This window comes from Sapajus apella, unplaced genomic scaffold, assembly GCF_009761245.1.
Source record: "Sapajus apella isolate SASKATOON/1434 unplaced genomic scaffold, GSC_monkey_1.0 scaffold16, whole genome shotgun sequence".
NCBI lineage: Eukaryota > Metazoa > Chordata > Mammalia > Primates > Cebidae > Sapajus > Sapajus apella.
This window is the reverse complement of record NW_022436956.1, coordinates 14332214-14356381: the sequence shown is the minus strand read 5'-3', so window position 1 is coordinate 14356381 and position 24168 is coordinate 14332214. Positions and strand designations below refer to the sequence as shown.

Genomic DNA, 24168 nt, shown 5'->3' with positions numbered 1-24168 from the left:
AGCAAAGTCTCAGGATACAAAATCAATGTGCAGAAATCACAAACATTCTTATATACCAATAACAGACAAACAGAGAGCCAAATCAAGAACAAACTCCCATTCACAATTGCTAAAGAGAATAAAATACCTAGGAATACAACTCACAAAGGATGTAAAGTACCTCTTCAAGGAGAACTACAAACCACTGCTCAAGGAAATAAGAGAAGACACAAACAGATGGAAAAACATTCCATGCTCATGGTTAGGAAGACTCAATATCATGAAAATGACCATACTGCACAAAGTAATTAATAGATTCAATGCTGTCCCCATCAAGCTACCAATGACCTTCATCACAGAACTGGAAGAAACTACTTAACTTCGTATGGAATTACAAGAGAGACTGCATAGCCAAGACAATCCTAAGCAAAAAGAACAAAGCCAGAGGCATCACACTGCCAGACTTCAAACTATACTGCACATCTACAGTAATCAAAACAGCATGGTACTGGTACCAAAACAGAGACATAGACCAATGGAACAGAACAGAGGCCTCAGAAGCAACACCACACATCTACAACAATCTGATCTTTGACAAACCTGACAAAAACAAGCAATGAGGAAAGGACTCCATATTTAATAAACGGTGTTGGGAAAACTGGCTAACAGTGTGCAGAAAGCAGAAACTGGACCCCTTCCTGTCACCTTACACTAAAATTAACTCCAGATGGATTAAAGATTTAAACATAAAACCTAACACCATAAAAACACTAGAAGAAAACCTAGGCAAAACCATCCAGGACATAGACATAGGCAAGGACTTCATGAATAAAACACCAAAAGCAATGGCAACAAAAGCCAAGATAGACAAATGGGATCTAATTAAAATTCAGAGTTTCTGCACAGCAACAGGAACCATCGTTAGAGCTAACCGGCAACCAACAGAATGGGAAAAAATTTTTGCAGTCCACCCATCTGACAAAGGGCTAATATCCAGAATCTACAAATAACTAAAACAGATATACAGGAAAAAAACAGCCCCATTCAAAAGTGGGCAAAGGATATGAACAGACACTTTTCAAAAGAGGTCATATATGAGGCAAACAAAATGAAAAAATACTTATCACCACTGCTTATTAGAGAAATGCAAATCAAAACCACATTGAGATACCATCTCACATCAGTTAGAATGGCGATCATTAAAAAATCTGGAGACAACAGATGCTGGAGAGGATGTGGAGAAATAGGAACACTCTTACACAGTTGGTGGGAGTGTAAATTAGTTCAACCATTGTGGAAGACAGTATGACGATTTCTCAAGGATCTAGAAATATAAATTCCATTTGACCCAGCAATCCTGTGACTGGGTATATACTCAAAGAACTATAAATTGTTCTATTATAAAGGCACATGCACGTGTATGTTCATTGCAGCCCTGTGTACATTAGCAAAGACCTGGAACCAACCCAAATGTCCATCAATGATAGGCTGGACAAAGAAAATTTGGCACATATACACCATGGAATACTATGCAGCCATAAAAAAAAAACCATGAGTTCATGTCCTTTGTAGGGACTTGGATGAATTTGGAAACCATCATTCACAACAAACTGACACAAGAACAGAAAACGAAACACCGCATGTTCTCACGCATAGGTGGGTGTTGAACAATGAGAACACGTGGACTCAGGGAGGGGAGCATCACACACTGGGGGCAGTTAGGGGGGCTAGAGGAGGGACAGCGGTGGGTGGGGAGGGTGGGGAGGAATTAAATGGAGAGAAACGCCAGATATAGTCAAAGGGGGAATAGAGGCAGCAAACCACCTGGTTATGTATGGGCCTATGCAAAAACCCTGCATGACCTGCACATGTACCCCAGAACCTAAAGTAAAATTAAAAAAAAAAAAGAAAAGAAAACATTTACTGTACACTTACTATGGGATAATAGCAACAAGACTATTCTTAGCTTAGGAATAGTAGCAAGGCTAGGCTTCCGTTAATAGAGACTGTGCTTTTTCAGAAAAGAAAACAAAGAAACAATGGTGGTAGAAAAAAAAAAAAAAAGAAAAAGAAAAGCAGTGCCTCTTCCTGTCTCTTTGGGGGCTGAGAAATTCACAGCACAAACAGCCCAGCTTTTTCATGTTCTGGGAGCTGGAAGGCGAGAGGGAGTCAGTTCCAGGAAAACAGCCTGGTTCTGTCCCCACCATCGAGCGTTCTACAAAGGCTGCCGCTCCAGCCTCAGTGGGGACGTTCTCTTTCTCTCCCTCTTCTCCCTAGACCCCCCTTTTTGTTTCCTTCTCTCCGCACGATGTTCCCCACTCTTTCTTCACTCTTGGCAGTTTCTTCTCTCCTTTGCCTTTTTCTCCTGACATGGGTAAGTCTCCCTCTCTTCCTCACCTTCAGGGTCAGGCCTTCGGCATTCTAGGTGGAGCTTTCTGGAGAGGGAGCCCCGCTCTAAGGGCACTGAGAGAGGAGTGGCTGAACTGAGAGGTAACCAGGAAAGCAAGCTCAATCCACACCTGGCCATACCTGCCAGGTGGCTGACGGTGAGCTGCAAATGCGCTTCTGCCTGAGACAATGCAAGCAGAAGAAGGGGTGTCACAAATGGAGACACACACACACCCGCTAGCTTCACGTGCCGTTCCCATTAATCACGCCGCAAAGAACAAAAATCCTGGAAAATCATTAAAATTACAGATGGCTAGATTAAGTAATTAGAATTTAGGCTAAAGCAGATGTTTGTAATTAAGTGTTTATTTCATTGAATAAAATCCAGATTGTAAGAACTATTCCATGAGATTTTAATGGTTCCTGTCCTGGTATTATATTAGGGGATAGAGTTTAAGCTGCAGAAGTTCAGAGACAAATGGGCGTCTGGGAGGATCCTGGGAATCCCATCACCTGGGGCTTGGAGAGAGATGAGAGTTACAGGTGTGTATTTAGGAGATATCCTTATTTTCATGTCAGGGGAGGCGGAAGGAACTCAGCCACAGCTCCGTGAGTCAGAATTGATTCATCTTAATTTATACAGAGTCTTGCATCCCCCTAAACAAGTTGCAAACAGCTCAAAAGAAAATAACAATGAAGAATCAAATGAAAATATAAAAACAAGAGAATCGAGGGTTCATTGCCAAGCAACGTTTTGGTGCCAAGAATGAGGAGAGGCTTTTAAATGAGGATTGAGCCATTTGAGGGATTTAATATTTAGAAAAGACAGGAACAGGAGAAGCAGAGACAAAACCGAGAGGTGCGTGCACACAGATGGGGAGCGGAGGCCACGAAAGACAGAGAGGAAAAGGAAAACGAACAGTAGCGCAGAGAAGGGATGGAAATTGGGGGTGCCTCCATCCCCCAGTGGGGCCAGAAGTGGAGACATGGATGGAGAGCTTTTGTAACAGAAATGGCTTCTTCCTGACTGTAGCCCCAAATGCTTTCTAGAGCTAAATGAGTAAGTAATAGCGGAGGGAGAAAGCAATTAGGAGAGCAAGAAAGATGCTTCGGGATGGAGATCTGAAACAAGATGGAAAAATTGATGAGGCAGAGAGAGGACAGGCTCACTCACCATCAGAGGAGAAATTGGGTGCGGGCAGGAGACTGATAATTGCAAGGAGATAGCTGGAGGCATGAGGGTTGGGAGACGAATTCTCAGAGCAGTTTGAAGGATCCAGGTGAGAGGCCTGGGCAGATTGCCAGGAGCCTGCAGAAGAGAGTGCCCTGGTGATGGGTGGAGGAACCCGAGGAGACTGCACCCGGGGAGAAGACATTTGGGGCTTAGGAGGGATCAGCTTTCACCAGCCCAGGCTGAACCACAGAGAGGAACCGTGAAGCCCAGAGCCTATGGGGGACACGTCACTGGTGTCGCCCCTCTGAAGACCACACACAGGTGGAGAGGAGACCAGAACCTTAGAATTTTCCTTCCACCCGCTACCCGCACCCAGTGTCCCTAGCTGGCATTCGTACTAGAAGCACTTGAAGAATCTTGAAGGCCCTGGAGTTAAAGACACTGAGAAACATTACAAACAGACAAACGGATCTCTCAGCATCCACATCATGTGCTAATAAGAGAGCATCAGCCAAGAAAACCGCATCCCAGACAGACTAGGAATAGTGGCAACCACGTGGCAGGAACAAGCTGGGGGCTTGGTGGGAGGATGTGAGAAACAGCGTGGCACTTCCTCTGCAAGTCTGCCGTGATGAGGGTCTCTTGGGGACCAGCACACAGCCTTACTGGAGGAAGAGGGAGCCTGTAGACTCCGGGGCCTGGTGCAACAATGCCCCTGGGAGGAAAGGGATCCCCAGGGCCTTGATACCAGAGTACGCTCTGCAACAGAAACCCTGTATTAAAACGTCTTGTGCAAAAACAGAAATGTGTTATTGCATGGCTTAGCAAGATTCCAGTGATGAGGTTGGAGACCAGATCTTTCCATCTCTGCTGTGTCCCCTCTTGGTACCAGCTTCATGCTCAGGCTGGAGCTGGGCTGGCTGCAGCAGCCCAGGTATCCCAACCAGACACAGACATATCCAGAGGAGAGAGAAGGAGTGTCCTCTTAGGAGACCAGAAGCTTTCCTGAGAAGCAAACCCCTCATTCCAGACCTCAGTTCATGGCTCATTGTTTCGATGGGTCTCATGCAGTCCTGAATCACATACTGCCATGGGGGGTGGAGTACTTCTTGGACCACCCAGGCTTCCCTGGGACCCGGAACTGGGTCAGCCCCCTCTGAAGCTCCTTGCAGCTTGGGACAGGGAAGGATACCTAAATGAAATGGGAGGAAGAAGGGGAGAATGGGTGCTAGGTAGGCAGCCAATGGCTAATGGCTCTTAACCGAGGGGCTAACGTGCGGATAAACAACCAGTCAGGCCAGAAGGCAAACTGGGTAATGGCTCCAACCCAGGGCATTAGAGAAGCGTGCCCGCCACCCCTTCCTGCCTCCACCCTGGCCCCAGAGTCTCATACTCCTGTCTGCTGCTGAGAAGGTGACAGTGAAAGATTGCCACAAGTTGTCCTGGGAGATGAGGCACAAGAATACATCTGATAGAGCAAAAACAATGCAGGCTTCTCGAGTGGAGGGAGGTGGAAGGCGGTGCTGTGGAGAGGGGAGGAATCCAGCCTGGACAAAGGGGTGCCGGGCCTCCAGGCCTTGCTTTGTGACCCTGGGCGAGAGAAGAACTGCTTGAGCCTCAGTTTCTTGGTTGGTAAAAGAAGACAATCAGATGAGTTCTTTCTTTTCTTTCTTTGTCTTTTTTTTTTTTTGAGACAGAGTCTCACTCTCTTGCCCAGGCTGGAGTGCAGTGGTGCAATCTTGGCTCACTGCAGCCGCCGCCTCTTAGGTGCAAGCGATTCTCCTGCCTCAGCCTCTGGAGTAGCTGGGATTACAGGTGCGTGCAACCACATCCATCTGATTTTTGTATTTATAGTAGAGACAGGATTTCACCGTGTTGGCCAGGGTAGTCTTGAACTCCTGACCTCAAAGTGATCCACCCATCTCGGCCATCCAAAGTGCTGAGATTATAAGCATGAGCCACCACACCCAGCCAGATGAACTGTTTTCTAGAATTCCTTCCAGCTCAAACACTCTACAATTTTGGGAATTTGAGAATGGCGAGATTAACTGGGAGGCAAGGGAGAAGGTGAGACAGAAATTTGTTTATAGTATCATTTAAATAGACAAACAGAAGGATCTAGAAGCCAGTTTCAGTAGGGATAGCCAAGTTCCCCTCAATTTGTCTAAGCTGGAAAGAGAGAGTCTGCAGCATTAGTTTGAGGCAGAGTCCGTATGTCCTTTTGGCAAGCAAATGTGAGAGGCCCATTAATAAAAGAGCCACATGTGCTGAGGGGAAAGCAAGTTACATGGAAGAACAAGGACAGTTGTAGGCTTGCAAAAGAGTATTCGCTGCCAGGCAGGGTGCATCAGATGAAGAAGGAGCTGAGGGCAAAGGGGAAGGGCAGGAAGAGAGAGTGGAAGATGATGGACGGAGGGTCTCAGGAGTGTGGCGGCTCAGGCCAGCTCATCCTGGCTCAGCAGCACTGCAGAGGCGTCCACTGTTCCCCATGGTGGGAATGGGGTGCCCTTTGTTGCTTATTCTTTGGGTTCCAGATGGCTCCAGGACCAAGGGACAGACGGGAGGGGAGTTGGAGCAAGGGAGGCAGAAGACTCGACGGAGCAAGGGAGGCAGAAGACTCGACAGAGGCCAAGGGGACTCAGTGGCCTGATCCAGTGTCTCTGTGGAGAGTGAGAAGATGTTGAGGTCCATGGTTCCTGCCAGATGTTAGTGGTGGAATAGAAATGGGAAGAAAGAAAAGAAGCAAGGCAAGGAGGGGAAGAAGCAGCAAGAGAGGGATGGAGAAAGGGTGAGGGAGGAAGAAAACATATACCAGTCAGGTAGTTTTGTGATGCAGGTGAACTTGGGCTGGAGCAGAGGAACTCTGTTGACTGTTTTGCTCTGTAACTGCCTTTTAAAGAGATTATCCAGAGATGGTCACCCAGTTCCCCTCCTAGGCCTCCTGGCCCAACATGTAGCAAAACTGGGTAGGTAGCAAAGCCATCCACCCTGCCTGTAGCCTCCTGTCCTTACCACTCCCTGGAGCCTGACTTAGTTCAGCCAATACCTGCTTCCTAAGCACTGCTGCTAACATCTGGCTGGATCTGGGGGCAACAGCCCCTGCCCTCAGGAACGCTATCTTCTGACACTGGCAGTTTGCAGAGCACTTTTATAGACTTGTGAGGCAGGGACTGCTGCTTCTCTTTTACAAATGCAGAAATTGTTGCTCACCTGGAGAGATTTCACGTGCCTGGGATCACTTAGCACATGGTGAGGGGCTGGGACCTGGACTCTGGGTTTCGTGTTCACGCTTTCAAGTTCTTTCCTCAGCACCTCACCATCTTGCACTGCTGACGCTCTGCCTGAAGAGCTTGAAAAAATCCAAGACAGCATCCCTCCCTCCAACCTTGGAGGGGCCAGTGTCCCAGGGCTGGCTAGGAAGGAGGCGAGCTATAAGAAGTTGGTCACATGGAATGGTGCCCTCACAAGGGTCTTACATGGGACCCTCACAAGGGTACTGTCAGTTGAAAGAGGAGGCTTGTAAGGGGCAATGTTGAGTTGCCAGTTGTGGAATGTTGTGTTTCAGTGAAGGAACTTGCCTTGTAATAGGACTGTGTGTGGACTTCTAGCCCCATAACACCACTCTTCCCAGGAGGCTTCCACCTGCCTTCCTGGCCCCACTCGGGGGCCTGGCACAGTGCTGAGTGTATAGTCAATTGCACTTAGTAGATTTGTTTGTTTGGTTGGTTTTTTGCCAGGGACCCTGCGTACATTAACAGTGTGTGGTATTATCTCCTCCTTAGATTGCACGTTCCTCAAGGTCAGGCGGCTTCTGTCTTTCCACTCCTACCACCTCCACAAAGATACCCAGCTCTGCCCTCCCTACAGCCTGCTTACTACCTTACCACTCATTGGGTAGTAAGCAGACTTCAGCCAGAAGTTAATTCAAGTGAAGCAACTGTCTTGGGGGCCAGCCACATGACAAGCCCCATGGCAGATGCTATGCAGAATATAGAGATTAAGGTCTTGTTTAAGCTTGCAGTTTAATAGGGAAGGTGAAAGCATGAACACACAACTGTGCTGACCACTTCCCTGACTTTCAGACCCTGCATGCCATAACTCCTGCCATGTGTCTGATAGACTACTTCCTCTGGCCCCCACCCCCTCCCCACCCCAGGAGTGCTCCAACTCTCCACCCCCTGGCCTTTGTTCCTGCAGTTCTATGCTCTGGAATGCCTTTCTCTCTTCCCAGCGGCTCCCCATGCTTCAGTGCTCAGTTCCAGGGCAGCATCCTCCTCGACAGACTTTCCTGGTTGCCCAACCAGATGTTTCCCTCTTTGGAACCCGCCCCCGCCAAGACCTTTGTGGATGTGGCTCACTCAGTCTCATGTTCTCCTCGTTTGTGCCCTGTCTCCTTGTACCTCCCCTCCCTGTCCTGCTGTAATCACAGAAGTAGGCTCTTACTCATCTTTGGGCTTTGAACTTACCGTGTGCTTCATACCTACTCATCACATTGAATAGTACAAAGTGGACTAATATTGGGTACATTTAGGAAGAAACAATATTGTTCAGGTCTTGTAGGAGGAAGTGACCTTCAACTGAGCCTTAAAGAACAGGCAGATATGGGGGCAGTGGCCAGGTTCCTTTCTCTTCTCTTCTTGAGATAAGCAGCCCTGCCCTCTTCTTGAGGACTCCTGGGAGCCACAGCAGTTGCTTGTTTCCCTGGAGCAGAGAAAAAGGATGCACTTGAAGTCATTTGGGGTCCAATGGGCTAGCTGGAGGCTTCAATCCCAGAGCAGCCTTTGGCACCATTGTGTGCCTTGGGTGAGCACTTGGCTGTTAGATGAAGTAGAACTGGCCCAGAGAAAGGATGTGGGCCAAGGGCAATGAAGATGCACCCTTATTTCCCTTTCTTTCGCTTTCTCTTTTCTTTCTCCATTCCTCTTATTTTCTCCCTCCCCTCCCTTTCTTCTTCTCCACCTGTCACTCCCTCTGTCCGCCTGCTCCCGGGCCTCTCCCAGCTCTCCTCCGCCCTGCTGTTTGATGCGGTCTATGCTGTGGTGACTGCGGTGCAGGAATTGAACCGGAGCCAGGAGATCGGCGTGAAGCCCCTGTCCTGCGGCTCGGCGCAGATCTGGCAGCACGGCACCAGCCTCATGAACTACCTGCGCATGGTGAGGAGCGGCGGCTGAGGCCCTGCAGGGCTGTGCCCAGGCTAATAGGGTTGGACACATGGTTCAAGGTCCAAGAGTGCCTCAGCCCCAGGCTTCTCTGAAATGTACCTGTATTATAGCCCCAGATAAATCAGGGATCTCTGGTGACCCCAGTTGAATGGATCATGAGCCACATTTCTTCCCTAAACCCCAATAACCACTGAGAATCCATGGAAGTTTGTTCAGAAGGCAACAGCCCTGGAGCCTTCCACTATTAATGGGCCCCTGAATTCCAGACTTAGTACCTGGCCTCTCTGTTCAGCGCTGTTCTCAGCAAAGCGTCATACAGCTGGGAAAGGGCAGTGCTGCTGGAGACTGGCATCCCTCTGGGAGTTGCAGGCTCAAGACTTCTGGCGTGGCTGGGTTTCCCATTGTTGTCCTCCCCAGCCATGCCTCCTCTGGTGGACGAATGTGGATCTCTACCCCACACAGAAGACATCTCCTGTCAGAGAAGCCTGCCACAGCACAGTGTCTTGGATTTTGCATGTAGAGTTAGGTGGAGAGTCATCCAGACCTCCTGTGGGCCTGGCTGTGGGTGAGCACCTGCACAGAGAGGATGAATGCTGTGGGCAGCCAAGGGCCTGGAAGAGGGGCCGAGGGGAATCTGAGCTCAAGTTAGCACCGTGACTGGGTTGTTCCGTACAGTTGGTATGGGGTGATTGGGAGAGCATTCTTCTACTCCAGGTCAAGCCAAGTCTGAATTATCCCTGCAGACACCACCTTTATCATCTCAAGATGCCTTGGCTGTGGGTAGGCAGGAGAAAGATCTTAACTGCATTCCCTCTTCTGGGCATCCTTAAATAGCCCCTGTGTAGAGATCTTGTTGGGGCCAAGTATAACATGGGGCCTGTTTGGTGCTGTAACTCACTCTCTCTTGGACAGGTAGAATTGGAAGGTCTTACCGGCCACATTGAATTCAACAGCAAAGGCCAGAGGTCCAACTATGCCTTGAAAATCTTACAGTTCACGAGGAATGGTTTTCGGCAGGTAAGCATAGCTGTGCTGTGGTAGTGGCAGCTCCCTCCCCTCTGTTCCTTTCTCTGACCCCAGCCCATTTCTTCCATGCCTTGGTGTTTGGGATGGCCTCCTGGTCCCAGTTATCCTCAAGAGCAGCAGGCTGGATCCTGGGGGAGGCTCCTGGCCTGCACCAGCCACCCTCTTCCTGCCACCAGATCAGCCATTGTGGCCGAGGGACTGCATCCCCAGCAAAATACCAAGAGGGAGGGAACTGGGGTGAGAGGGGAGGCAAAGGGGTATCATGTGCGGGAAGAATTTCCAGGGAAGATTTTAGTCCCTGAGTTTGACCCTAATCCTAGAGCCTGTGTTATACTCCAGGGAGCCTGCCGGCAAGGCAGACACTATATCCCACGTAGGCCAAGGAAGCCCTTCAGTGCTGAAGTGCATGGCTGGGTTGCTCCTGTCTGCTCTTCTCTGACCAACTCACAGCTGTCACCCCCATGCCCCTCTCCTGGCCACTCCCTGCCTGCTGTGTCATTGGAGGGATGGTTGTCCTTCATAGTTCCTTTCAGCTCCCACTCCTTTGCTCATTCTCTGCCATTACTTTTAATCCACTTTTCTGAGATCCTCTTCCATCAGAGGATACAGGGATCTGACTCTCAAAGTATCTCTTGAAGGTCTCCCACCCTCGCCATCACCCTAGTAATCAACTCCTTATTATTTGGCTAACCCTTCTGCAGCTTTAGAAAAGGCTAGTAAGCAGGAATCCAGGCACTAAATACAGCAAGAAGTGGGCACATTGAAGAGCTCCCTGTCAGAATGGCTGAACAAGGAAGCACACTACTGAAGGGTTGCAAATCACCTTTTCCAGGAGATTATGAAAAATCATCATCATCATCATTACCACCACCATCACTGTCATTATCATCACCACCACCACCATCACCACCACCATCACCACCATCACCGTCATCACCACCATCACCGTCATCATCACCACCATCACTGTCATTATCATCACTACCACCACCATCATCATCACCACCATCACCACCACCATCACCATCATCATCACCACCATTACCATCATCATCACCACCATCACTGTCATTGCCACCATCACTGTCGTTATCATCACTACCACCACCATTATCACCACCACCACCATCATCACCACTGCCACCAGCATCATCATCACCTTCACCCCCACCATCACTGTCATGATCACCACCGCCACCACCACCACCATCATCATCACCATAACCACCATCACCACCACCATCACCGCCACCACCATCATCACCACCACCATCACTGTCATGATCATCACCATCACCACCACCATCATCACCACAACCACCATCACCATCACCATCACTGCCACCAGCAGCATCATCACCACTGTCACTGTCATCATCCTCACCACCATCACCGTCATCACCACCACCACCAGCATCATCACCATCACTGTCGTCATCACCACCATCAGCATCATCATCATTACCATCACCATTGTAATCACCACCACCACCACCATCACCCCACCACCATCACTGTCATCATCATTACCACCAACACTAGCATTATCACCATCACCACCACCATCACTGTCACCATCACCACGACCACCAGCATCATCATTACCACCACCATTGCCATCACCACTACCACCACCGCCATCACCACCACCACCACAATCACACCACCATCACACCACTACCACCACAACCATCACCGTCATCATCACACCACCACCATCACACTGCTACCACTGTCACCTCTACCACCACCACCACCACCACCATCACTACCACCATCCTCATCATCACCACCATCACTACCACTACCACCACCATCATCATGACCACCACCACTCACCACCACCACTGTCATCACCACCACCACCACCATTGTCATCATCATTGCCACTGTCAACGTCATGATCACTACCACTGCGATTGACATCATCATGGCAGCCTCCATTTATTAAGCTCTTACCATGGGCCTTATGCCATGTTAAGTGTGTTATATATATTTTCTCTTTTAACCTTACAAAATAGATACTTTTGATTATTCTCAATTTTATAGTTGAAGAAACGGAGACTCAGGAAGACTGACTGACTTGCCCTTGAACAAATAGTAATCACAGAGCTGGTTTTGGACCCAAATAGGTCTACCTCTAAAGTTCTTAAACATTACAACAAATTATGCCTCAGAATCACCTTGGAAAAGCATTAAATACACAGATTTTTAAACTCTATCTCACAAGAATATGATAGGCCTATGATAGGTCCCAGGAGCTGATGCTGTCGTCAAGCCCCCAAGGTGATTCTGATGAAGCCCTACCCCTATGGAGGCCCCTTCACGTCTGCCTCCTGCTCCTCTGTCCCTGCATCTGAAGGTTCTGATCAGCCTTCCTTAAAGGCCCAGTGGAGTTCTTTCTAGGAGATAGTAATTATGCTGGGCCCTGAGGCCAGGTCACCCTTCTTGGAAGATGATGCAGTGAAAAGAAAGAGTCCCAGACAGAGTGGAGCCCAGAGTCCTGCTGCTGACTCTCAGCAGCGCTTCGTATCTCTGGGCCAGAGCTGTATTACCTATGAGCAAAAAGAGCTACCATTTTGCATAATTTCTCAAATCAGAGCAGGGTTAGGTAGGCAGCCAGAAACTACGGGGATGGCGTTTCACAGAATGGCCATTTTATTCATTTAACAAGTAATATATTGAGCATGCACTATGTATCAGGTACCATGCTGGGCCTGGGGGAAACGAAGCTGAAAAAGATTCAGACCCTACACGGAGAGAGTGCTCACAGTCTAGCCAGGGAGCCTGACATAGAAAACCATAAGTGCAAATTTGGGTTATTACACTCAGATCGTGCCCTCGGGCTCCTAATTCCCTGAACAAGTGAAGCTGCCAGCCTGTGGGGAAATTGTCAGGCAGACTTCTCTCTGAGCCCCAATGTGCTTGGGGGATCTGAAGAATAGTCATTCATTCTTTCAAGAAATCTTTGGTGAGTGCCTTTTATGTGCCAGTCTGTCTTCTAGGTATAGGTTTTTTAAGATGGGGAAAGTGGCTGCTTTTGTGGAGCCTGTATTCTAGTAGGGGACAGGCAGTTGGCAAACAAATATGTATGTGACATAGAAGAAGAAAAAGAAAATGGGGCAAGGAGAAGCGGGTGGAGATGGTAACGATGGAGGAACAGACAGGAGAACAGGTTGCTCACTCCATGGAAAACCCGATCCCAGGCTTTGAAACTCTCCCCTTGGACCTCAGTCCTGCCTTGTGAGTGCTCCTGGGAAAAAGTCCACTTCCAGCACCCCTCCAACAAGCGACACCTGCAGTGGCAGAGCTGGCTGGTAGCCCTGATTCCACTCTCCACTTGAAGGACAGCTGATTAGGCTCCAAGTACCTCTTCAACTTCATTCTGCTTCTCCAGCAACAGCCGCTCAGGCTGGCTTGTGCTAGCTACAAGGCCAGAAGACTGCCTGAGTCATAAAGAAACAACATCATCAGCCACCAGGACTCGTCCTTCAGCCCCCAGCCCAGGCCAGCAAGGGATTGTGCGTTGAGGCATCCTCCTTAGTGGCTGCAGTTTCTTCAGCAGCAGCACATGTGAGCCGTGCAGGGCGGGCTTCTCAATTGTAGACATGCACCAGGATGACCACAAGTGCTTCATAGAAATCAGACATTCCAAGGTCTCACAGCTATAAATTCTGGTTTAGTAAAACTGGATGTATTCCAGGAATCCGCATATTTTTATCCAGCACCGAGATAGATGATTACAGTGCAGGTGGCCCACAGCCTACCCTTTGATAAACACTGCCCTAGTAGAAGAGTGTTCATGAACTGCAGCCTGTACACAGAGAATTTTTTTCTTGACCTCTCCACATCTTCCCCCTATCCGCTTGAGCCAGTGTTGAATGGAATCTGCTGCAGAAATGACTGTTAAAGAGGATGTGTTTTTGACCTTCAGCTACTCTAAGGAACACATACTCTTGATTGGACTTGTAAAGTGGATGGTGATTATTCTCTGTATGCCCCCCCGCCTTTTTTTCAACAAATCTAGTGAGTGTCCTGCTGCTTCCCTGTCTCGTTTAGGTGCCGTGAGTACCGAGCGGAAACTGCGTGATGTATCATGGACACAGATGTAGCTTCGCAGCTTTGGTCCCCAGGTCCCATCCCAATCACCGCCCAATCTTTGCCTCTTGACAGATGTCCTTCCCCTGCTTATTACAGGATGAAGAAATGGTTTAGGGAGTGATAATTAATTGGGTCTCTCTTCTAGGGTGGGAAGAATGTCAGTGTCTCTGAGCGAATATTCTCCCAATTCCATTAAAGGTGATGCTGGGCAGGGGAGGAGAAAGTGACAAGGAGCAGGGAAAATAACATCTTTTGAGCACCTTCTGCATACCAGATACCACATGGGCACTTGGCACAAATCACTTCCCATCTCGAGGACAGCCCTTCAAGGTAGATCAATTCCCGTTTTACCAATAAGAAGACGGGAGCTCAGGGAGTGGAAGGAACTTGGTTCCGCTATCAGCAAGGACTTCAGGCAGAGCTGGAATTTACACTCAGGCTTGTCCAATAACAAAACCCATGCTCCTGGATCTCCCACTCCTAGCCGTTCCTCACTTTTCTGGAATCCCTAAAACCCCAAATCAAAACCCTTCAGCCAGGTCTGTTGCTTTGCTGCCACCTGCTGCAAACCAGGACAGCCCCAGGGTTGTGACAATCGGCTGGGCTGGGCATTCATTAGGAATGGCATCTTCTCACCGGGGCTTGGTTTTATTCTCTCTTCCTTTCTGGGTGAGTGACTATTAAGAGATGGTTTTGATTATTTAGAAAGCCCCACACAGGGACCCGGTGGGTCGTAATTGGTAAAACGTCTGAACCAAATACCACATACTCTGCCGGTGGCTGATTAAAGGATTATTGCCATTTTAAAAATAGTCTTTCAGAACTCAGGGTTGTTTTTCACTATTTTAAAGATTAGTATTTTGATTCTGTTCAGAGACAGGGTTTTCCATCTTGGGACTGATTCTATGGAGCTTCTGCTGGAGACTCTTGTGCCTTGTCAGTGACGTTTCTGAACCAGGACCATCTCCCAGTTACTGGTTTATGGGCATAGAAGTTGGCAGTATGGTTTCAGCTCCACCCTCCGGTTTTTGCGCATGCCAGATCTCCATCATCCATCTTGTATCTTCCCTTTTTGTGCCACGGAAGATGGCCTGAACAGTGTTAGGAAAGTATAGTCTCCTGATTTGGGATAAATCTTCTTTGGAAGAGGCTAGGAAGAAGGAAGTATAGCATTAGACGGCCCTGAATTTCCTTCATTTAACTTGGTCTAAAGATCAGAGATTCTGAGCAGCCCCCAAACAACTTTGTTAGTGCTGTAATAAGACGAGCGCACCTTTCATCTGAGGATCGGAAATGGCTTAACAGGCTCTAATTAAGCCTTTGGGGTTTGCTATTCGTAGTTAAAGATGCAGATCTAAGCTTTTTCCATTGGCTCATTGTATATCACTATGTGGATACCTCAGTCTCATTTCTCTGAGCAATGAAGGTCGTAACCGCTCAACGTTTGACCTAGGTGAGCCCAAGAAGTATCCAAACTAAAACTGCATGGCACAGTCTTGTGCTTGCCTGTCCTTACAGAGAAAGCCGTCTCTACGGACATAATAGCTAACATTTATTGTCACCTACATGATGTGCTATGCTGAGTGGTATATGTATGTATTTAAAATTTCTCATCATTTTATCAACCCTGCAGGAGAGCTATTCTCTCAACTTGTAGGTGACGGAATTGAGACAGAGAAGTGATGTATCCACATACCCACATTCATACAGCCAGTAAGTGCCAAATTTAAGAACTGGGTCTGAGTCCAGGGTCCATCTGCCTTCAAAGTCCAGGGTCTTTCCACCAGGCAGAATTGCCCCAGACCATGCTGGAGGGGACCTTCAGGCCTTTCATAGATTCCTCCAACCCACTGCAAGAACATTGTCCATTGTTTCCCTGAAATAGATAACCACCCAGCCTCTCCTTGAGCATGTTCTGGGCTGAGGAATTCATTGCCACTCAAGGGACACATTCCAAATGCTTCCAGGCACTGGGTCAATATCCATCTTCTAATTCTGCCATAATAGGATTAGTCTGCTTCTTCTTTCTTACCAGCTCTTCAAATATTTTTTAAAAGTTTGATTTTCCTTTATTCATTTATTCTTTCATGCCTGAATTTAGCATAGAATTTTTGAGCACCTTCTCTGTGTCAAGGGCTGGGAATGCAAGATTCACGAGTCATAGTTCCCTTGAGAGCTCATAATCTTTTGGGGAAGGCAAAATTGCAGCCAGGGCTTACTGTACAGGGCTGATGTTTTCATGCTTTTCCATTTTTCCTTTCTCAAGCAGTGATACCCAACATGACATGACTTCCACGTCTCTCACCACTAGTGCTTTTCAGGTTGTCTATTAAAACACAAGGCCCAAATCGAACACCACACTCCACATGGGGCTGAGCAACATAGAGCTGAGTGCGCTTGCGGATTATGAGTTTCCTCAAACTGAACACTAAATTTCTATTTGCCACATTAGCTTGCTTACTGGAATTTGTTTTCCAAATTTGTATTCATTCTGAACTCTGGGCCTTGGGATCAATTAATTATTCCACTTGCCTCTCTCCCCACCAGATACATAGGGTTCTTTTCAGATGAACTTTCCATAGAAATTAGACCTGAGCCACACTTTCCTTAGACCATGTTTTTATTTCCCTCTGTTCCTATAGAGTTGGAGAAACAGGCAAGGCAGTGAAGGAGAGGGCCAGTAATAAGTCTTGTGAGCTGACAGCCAGACTTTTGTTTTCCAAAGCTTATATCAACTCAGCTTTCAAGGGGCTGGCTCTCTGGAATGATCTGAGTTCTAAACCGAGGAGGAGGTTGAATGAGATGGCTTTCCTGAGTCACCCTTGCAAACCAGGAACTCAGGGATCCAGTGATCCTGAGTTCAGAAGGCTCAGAGAATTCAACCCAACTCCTTGAAATTCCTGGGGGTCCCACTCGTTGCTAGGAGGTCAGGCTGCCTCTCTTTAATTTCCTGTCCTGCCATCTTGCCTGGCAGAAGCCCACGCAGAGACAGCTCTGCCCCCTTTCCGGGGGAGTCGGGATCCTCCTGTATTGGCAGCGGTGGAACTTGCTTTGCTGCACTCCTGAGTCACATCAAGGCAGCTGCATTTCTTACCGTGGCCCTGTGCAACCGAGAACTCCGGAAAACAGCTTCTGTTGCTCTGGTGGGAATTTTAGCAGACTTGCTTCTCTGTTGAGAGCCACTCCTATCTTCACATCCAGGACCCTTTCTCCATTTCAAAAGCAAACAAACCTAGAACAACAGAAAACCATAAAAGCGCCCTGCCTGTCAGATGAAATTGTGCTCTGACATTATCTTCACATGGCATGGAAGAATAGTGAGCAGTGCTTCATCCTGTCCATGGAGAGGTACCCCCGGCATCTGTGCCCTTAACCCCAGCCCCTCGTATTATGAGCTGCCCCCATCATAGCTCCAGCCCTTCTGTGCTAAGGAGAAGGACCATTAAGGCTCAGACAGGTTGCAGGGTGGGAGTGGGGAGGCAGCTCTGAGAGTGCTGATTGCTAATGTCTAATACATTTTCAATTTGAGGAAGGAGTTTACCATAAATATGCAGATCTTTGAAGCTGTTTCTGTCGGGACCTGGCTCAGAGCGCTGGAGCAGGGTTTGGTTGCTGGGAATCAGCAGCCTTGAGTGCCAGCTCTCAGGCTGGGGAACAGACCTCCTTGGCCAGCTGGGGAGGCTGCTTGGTGGGCGATTCCCCCAGAGCCAGTGGGAGTGACTTTGCCTTTGATGAGGAAACTTCAAGGCCAGATCCGGGTGGAGGGATCAGAGAAAAAGATGGGTGACTTGGGGGCTGCTTTGAAGGTTACTGAGAAGTCACTTATTTCTTCTTTTTAATTAAGGAGCCAGGAGAAGGGGAATTGGATTGAGGTTTAAAATAGTTGACAACATCTCACAGAAAGTAAAAAATTCTTAGAGTTGGAGGACAGTGAGTCCAGCTTTCCTACCAGAGAACACATCTGTGAGAGCATGATTCCTGGGCTTAAAACCGCTTGGTGGCCCCCATTTGCTTTCAGGGTGACAGGTGCTGGGTGCTGCTTACCTTTGAGTCCCCTCTTCTGCATTGGCCCTTCCGACACTCTGCCCTGGCAATACTAGATGATGTGACAGTCAGGCACGCCAGGCTCTCTCTCATGCCCGTGCCGGCGCACCTGTACCCACTCCCATTTCTCACCCGGCTACTCCTACTCACGTCTCCAAAACTCAGCTCAGGGAGGCTTCCCTAACCCCCAGCTCCTGCAAGTACCGGTCCAGTGCTCCGTTTATGTGCTCCCTCTACTGTAGCCTTTTCACACTATTATTCAGTGCTGGGGCACCCTGAGCCCATTGAGAGTGGTGCTCGGTGCAGGCCTGGAGAGTGAATACAGGAGTGAACTAGGGACTGGTGTGTGCACAGCCCCCCTCCCTGGGCCCTGGGGAGGCATGCAGGGGGCACACAGCTGTGCTCTCCAGGCCCTAGGCTCTCATAGCCAACAGGGACACCAGAGCCCTGGGGACCTGAGGATTTTGTGGCGAGAGTTCTCTGAAGCTACTGTTCGCCAGGTTGTTCAAGAAAGATTTCATATGACCACCCCGCTGACAGCTGGAATTTTAAAACTGAAGCGAAAGTCCCCTCTAATCACTGATACCTTTCCTTCTTTCCATTTCTTTCCATTGTCCAAGAACAGTGCTCCCCTCATTCACTAAAAGGCCCTGAAATACTTTTTCTCCTGTGAGCGATCCAGGCTCTCCTGTCCACCCCAGGGACAACAGTCAAGGAGCAGATGAGCTGGCTTCGGCAGGGTGTAACCTGAAGGGCATTTTCTCTCCTGCCTCCCTGGCACACATAAGTCTGGTTCTTTCTCCCAAAGCACAGGGACTTCCTGCTTATCAGCTTTGATGGAAAATTCACTGACTGCAGAAGCTTATTCACACATCAGCCGGCAAACAAATTAGAGCTGCTTAAATTTTCGAGCTGGGGGCTGCTTTTGGGCAGAAGAGCAGGGTTTTAAAGTGATGCATTTTAAATATATTTCTTATAATGTGCCCGATCACGCTTCTGCCTGAGATCAGCCTGGGGAAGTTTGCCAGTTCCCAGTGACTCTTTTCCGTGTCTCTTCAGCCAGCTCATGCCTGGAAGAGCTGGAAGAGGCGGACCTGCTAATTCAGTCTCAGGAAGCAGCCTGCGTCAGTCAGCTCTGATGGGAGGTGGGCCAGGCCACCGGCCAGAGGTGTGGGGTTTGCAGGCAGACAAGTCTGGGGAAAGAACGAAGGTGGATCCCAGGAGGCAAGGTTGCTGCATGCAGAAGCAGGGAGTGTGGGGCAATGCAAAGAGCATAGGCTTCATGGTCAAAGGCGCAGGGCAGAGTCCCAGCTCTCCCAGTTCCTATTCTAGCATTCTGTTTCTCAATTTCCTCCTCAGTCAAGCAGGGATGGTGATCATCATCATATCTGCTTTATGTGCATCATAAAATTATTGTGAGAGCAAAATGAAACATTGTTTATAGCTGTACTTTGAGGATTCTACTATATTTGCAAATTTTAGTTCTGTCATCTCACACAGAGATGACTATCTATGTATCTGTCTATCTTTGTGTGCGGTATTCCTGGAATCTCGCTTCTAGGCTGGCACAGGGCAGAGAGTACAAACCGCGGGTGAGCGAGACGCCCAGGGCCAGGTCACTCCTGCTGTAACCATGCAAAGACTGGCCCTTGCCAGCCGGGCCGTGCACACACCAGTTCTGCCAGGCTGGCCACTCAGGGCTTCAGGACAGCCTCCGCACAGCCTCTCCCTCCCCTGCCTCTCTCTTTCCTTCATCCCTGACCCCTCCTTTTTCCACTCTCTAATGTGGCAGCCTCACTGGTTTCACTTGGCAGTGGCTCTGGTTAGGTGTGAAAGCCTAGGGAAGAGTCCTGGGAGAGTCCCAGCACCTCAAAGGCCCACCTGACAGAGCGCTGCTCAGACGAGAGCTGCTGACACCCCCAAAACTAAAAATTCCCCATCCAGCCAAAGCACAGCAAGGCCCGGGCACATGCCAGCTGCCTGCTGTGAGCCAGCTTCCAGCTAGTGGCAAAGCCGCGCCATGCTCAGGCCATTGCAGAAAGCTCAGAAGTTGCACCCTCCCCTGCCCTCCAGCATTCTACTGACTTCAATGTCCTGAGTTCCTGAAGGACAGCGAGTGACCGGCTTCCTTCCACCCAGGCGCTTCATTAAAACCATGAGTTCAATTGGCATCTGCCACTCAGAGCGCAAAGTTGTGTTATTAATACAACCAGCTTTCCCAAGATACTCCTGCACCTGGTGCGTTTAACAAATGAAGCCAGGCATGGCCTGCCTGTGTCATGTTCTTTGGCAGTAATTTTCTTGTAAGATGAAAAATCTCCAGCATGCCTGAGCTCTCTGATAAATTCTCTCCTCAGAAGCTAATTCGAAATACCTTCTAGCTTCCTGGAGGTGAGAGAGCAGGGTGTGCAGATGAGTCCTCGTGTTGATGGACCCTGCTATGCACTCCACACATGGCAATTTGAGGCAGGCCATTTGATCATCCAAAATGTTTAGAAGGGAGTCTGTGAGATTTTTGACTATGCAAGAAAAGAAGAGGGAGTTGGGGTGTAGGCAACAGAAATTCTTTTTTTTTTTTTTTTGAGATAGAGTTTCATTCTTGTTGCCCAGGCTGGAGTGCAGTGGTGCAATCTCAGCTTACCGCAACCTCTGCCTCCTGGGTTCAAGTGATTCTCCTGCCTCAGGCTCCTGAGTAGCTGAGATTACAGGCGCCTGCCACCACACAGGGCAATTTTTGTATTTTAGTAGAGATGGGGTTTTACCATGTTGGTCAGGCTGGTCTGGAACTCCTGACCTCAGGTGATCCGCCTGCCTCGACCTCCCAAAGTGCTGGGATTACAGGCCTGAGCTACTGAGCCCGGCCAGTTTAGACGCTTAGACGCTTCTGTCCAAAAAGAAAGGAGATCTGAGCATCCTCACAGCTTACCTCTGGGAAATGTAACTTCAGAAACCCTGAGCTAGGTGGGAAGTCTATTAAGTTCATACAGGCATCATGCAGGGGTGGCATTTTTAGTTAGAGCCGACTGGCGTGGACTGAGCTCCACTCCTGCCCTATTACTTTTGCTGTCACTGGAGTCTCTAAGAAGAGCCAATGTGGTTTTATTCTCCTTAGCAGGAGGAGCGGTGAGGGCTAGACCCAATTCTGCTTCCTATGACAGAAGTTGGAGATTAGAGATGGAAGTCTGGGCACGGCTTGGCACAAGCCACACATTCGAGCACAGACAAGTACGGTTGATCCTCATTATTTGTGGATTCCATGTTTGCAAATTCGACTACTTGCTAAAATCGATTTGTAACCCCCAAATCAATACAGTGCTTTTGCAGACATGCACAGAGCAGCAAAAAATTGGAATCACCAATATGCACGTTCCAAGCTGAGGCTGAACGAGGCTGTGCTGTGTCTTCTTGTTTCAGCTCTCATCCTGTAAACACTTGTCCTTCTCACAGTCCACTTCATGCCACATCTTGTCTATTTCTGCGCTCTTTCTCAGCAATTTTTCTGTTTAAAATGACCCCCAAGCATAGTGCTGAAGTGCTATCTATTGCTCCCTACCTACAAGAACACTGATGCCCCTTCCAGAGAAAGCGCATATGTCAGCTAAGCTGCATTCAGGCGTCAGTGAGAGTGCTGTTGTTTAACGTTAACGCATCAACAATGTATATTAAGAGAGGTGTCTGCAAACAGCAACACAAATAAAACAAAGTTATTGATTGATTGATGAAAGCAATGTGATTAGAGGCTCACAGGAACCTAGCCCTGTATTTCCCGTAGGAACAAAAATGGTTCAATATTCCCTAATTTAGTGTTTATGGCAACTTTATAGGACAGAACTACCATGAATAATAATGAGAATCAACTGTAATGAGTTTCGGCCAGGAGAGAAGACCAGGAATGAGCAAACTTATGAGTAGCTGAAGTTTTCCTACAATGGCCTTTTCTCGGCCTTCACTGCCCCATAGACCGACTCTCCTGTTTTCTTACAATGTGCAAGGCCTTCATCTCCCCTTGATGTCCTGCCTTTGTCCTGGTTCCCCTGATGCAAAAGTGGAATCCAGATCTTATATTCCTGGGGTCAAAAGGAATAATAAAGATCCTCCAGATCAGCACTCTAATCGGCTGCTTGGATTCTTGCAGATGGATCATCATAGAGTCCGTTTGAATGCCTCCGGTGTCGGGAAACTCATCACCTACAGGAACAGTATATTCCATCTTGGAAAGCTCTCATTCCTAGAAAGTTCTTCTATGTACTGGGCAGAAAGCTTTCTTCCTAAAGCCTCTTCCCTTTTTCCTTAGTTGGGTTTCTTGGGTCCACATGTCTATTTCACCTTTCCTGTTACTACCTTCATTTCATGGAGCTCAGAGAGGGCTGTTTTGTGGCAGATTGGAGAGGAGCCTTCCTTGTATCCCTCACATAGGTGGCCACCTGCTTCACCTTCATGCCAGGGAAGCAGTGCTGCTAGTGGCCTCCTACTGTCACCTGTAGGAGGCCTTTTGGGGTTGCCTGCTCAGGCAACTGCTTAGACAAGAGCTGCTGACACCCCCAAAAGTAAAAAAGAATAAGCTCGTCTCTCTTAAGCTCTACCCCCAGCCACTTTGCAAATTTACATCACTGTATAAATATACTCAGCATTTTCAGGAATCCTGTTTGAGCTGCAAGGAGTAAGCCTATACCCTTCTTTTATAGGTAAGATAACTAAAGATAAAAAGAAATGACTTGCCCAAAGGAACTTCGTGATTCAATTCAACAGATATTTATTGAGCACCTGTTATAGGCCAGGCACTGCCTGGGAAGCTGGAGCCGCAAAAGGGAATTTATTCATGCATCCAGCCAATATGTAGTAAGTGCTGATTCCATGCTAGTTATCGGACATATGATAGTGAACAAGATGGAGTCTTTTCACTCATGGGATGGGTTGTCTAGTACAGGACATGGACACGAAGCAAATAATTACCTAAGTAACTATCTGATTACAAATATGATGAGTGCTACAAAGCTTTCAGGGCACTGTGCATGAGTCTGTGATGGGGGTCTTGGCCGAGACAAAGGACTGAGAGGGGCCTCCCTGATGGGTGACATTCAGGCAGAAGCTTGGTGGATAACTGAGAAAACTCAGGGGAAGGGGAGTATGAGGAGCCTGAGCAGGGGCCACCCAGAGGAGGTTGTGGTGGATGGCAGAGCTGGTTGGGAAGCCAGAACTCCCACCCTGCTTATTTCACTGCCCCCCACTACCCTCTTCCTCAAGCTTTATTTACACATCCTCTTCTAAATATGTAACTCAGAATCAAAGACAAGGGATAGCAAAGGCCATCTTCAGGGATGTGGGATCTCAGGCAGGAACGCCAATGGCAAATGCCAATGGATAAAGAATAAGGATTCGAATGTTTACTAAATGTTTAACCATATATTCCCAACCCAATTGAATTAACGTATTGGGGAAGTGTAGCATAGCAGACCTGCTTGGGTTTGAATCTGCATTAACTATGGAGCTTTGGGCGAGAAACCCAAACTCTCAGAGCCTCAGTTTTCTTATCTATAAAACAGGGGTGTTGGCAGTATTTCCCTTGTAATGTGGTTGGGAAGATTAAATGAGATGACAAATATAAAGGTTTTAGTCCAGTATTTGGCATATGGTAAGTGTTCAAAAGTCTTGGCTTGTATGATTTTCTTATACTGTAGTTAGTCCTTCAGTTATAACAAGTGACCAGGACTAGGAGTTCACTGATGCCAAAAAAATATATTCGTTGAGCACCAGTTATGTTCCGGGTACTCTGCTAAGGGCTGATGATAGAGTAGTGAACAGATAGAGCCTCCAAATCTCTTATGCCAGGTACTTGCGCACTTCTTTAGTGTGACTTACATTTGGGTTTCCATTCAGGAGAAACATAAAAATCCATCTATAAGTAACTGAAACTAAAGCTTGTGAAACAAGTTACCCCTGCTGTGTGCATTGCACTCTGGTCTATTCTAGGTATAGATTTGCTTTTTAAAATGCATGTCTTGACCCACTGAATTGATTTCATAACCCACTAATGGGTTGCAACTCACAGTTTGTCAAAATACTGCCTTGGACCAACTGAGTTGCAGGCTTAATAAAGCCCAATTAGAGTTCACTTGATATGGAGTCTTCCCACCCTTCCCTGGACTTGTTTTTGATCTCTTGCCTTTGGCATTTACCTTTTTTTTTTTTTCCGATCCAGAATTTTCAGCAGCATTCTGCACAAGCCACGTATTTGATGGTTCCCTCTGCTACTAGAATGCAGCCTTTGGCCAACTTCAGCAACTCCCTTTGTTC

The 24168-nt window shown here is 48.1% G+C and overlaps 1 protein-coding gene across 2 annotated transcripts in view; it reads left to right on the top strand.

Moving 5' to 3' along the window:
• Positions 1–24168, top strand: part of GRIK4 (glutamate ionotropic receptor kainate type subunit 4) — a 337173-nt gene that overhangs the window by 214155 nt on the left and 98850 nt on the right. For both annotated transcript variants that reach the window (XM_032285175.1, XM_032285174.1), the window contains exons 9-10: positions 8542–8694; positions 9616–9720. In XM_032285175.1, the coding sequence (XP_032141066.1) occupies positions 8542–8694; positions 9616–9720 (258 nt within the window). The remainder of the gene's footprint in view (positions 1–8541; positions 8695–9615; positions 9721–24168) is intronic.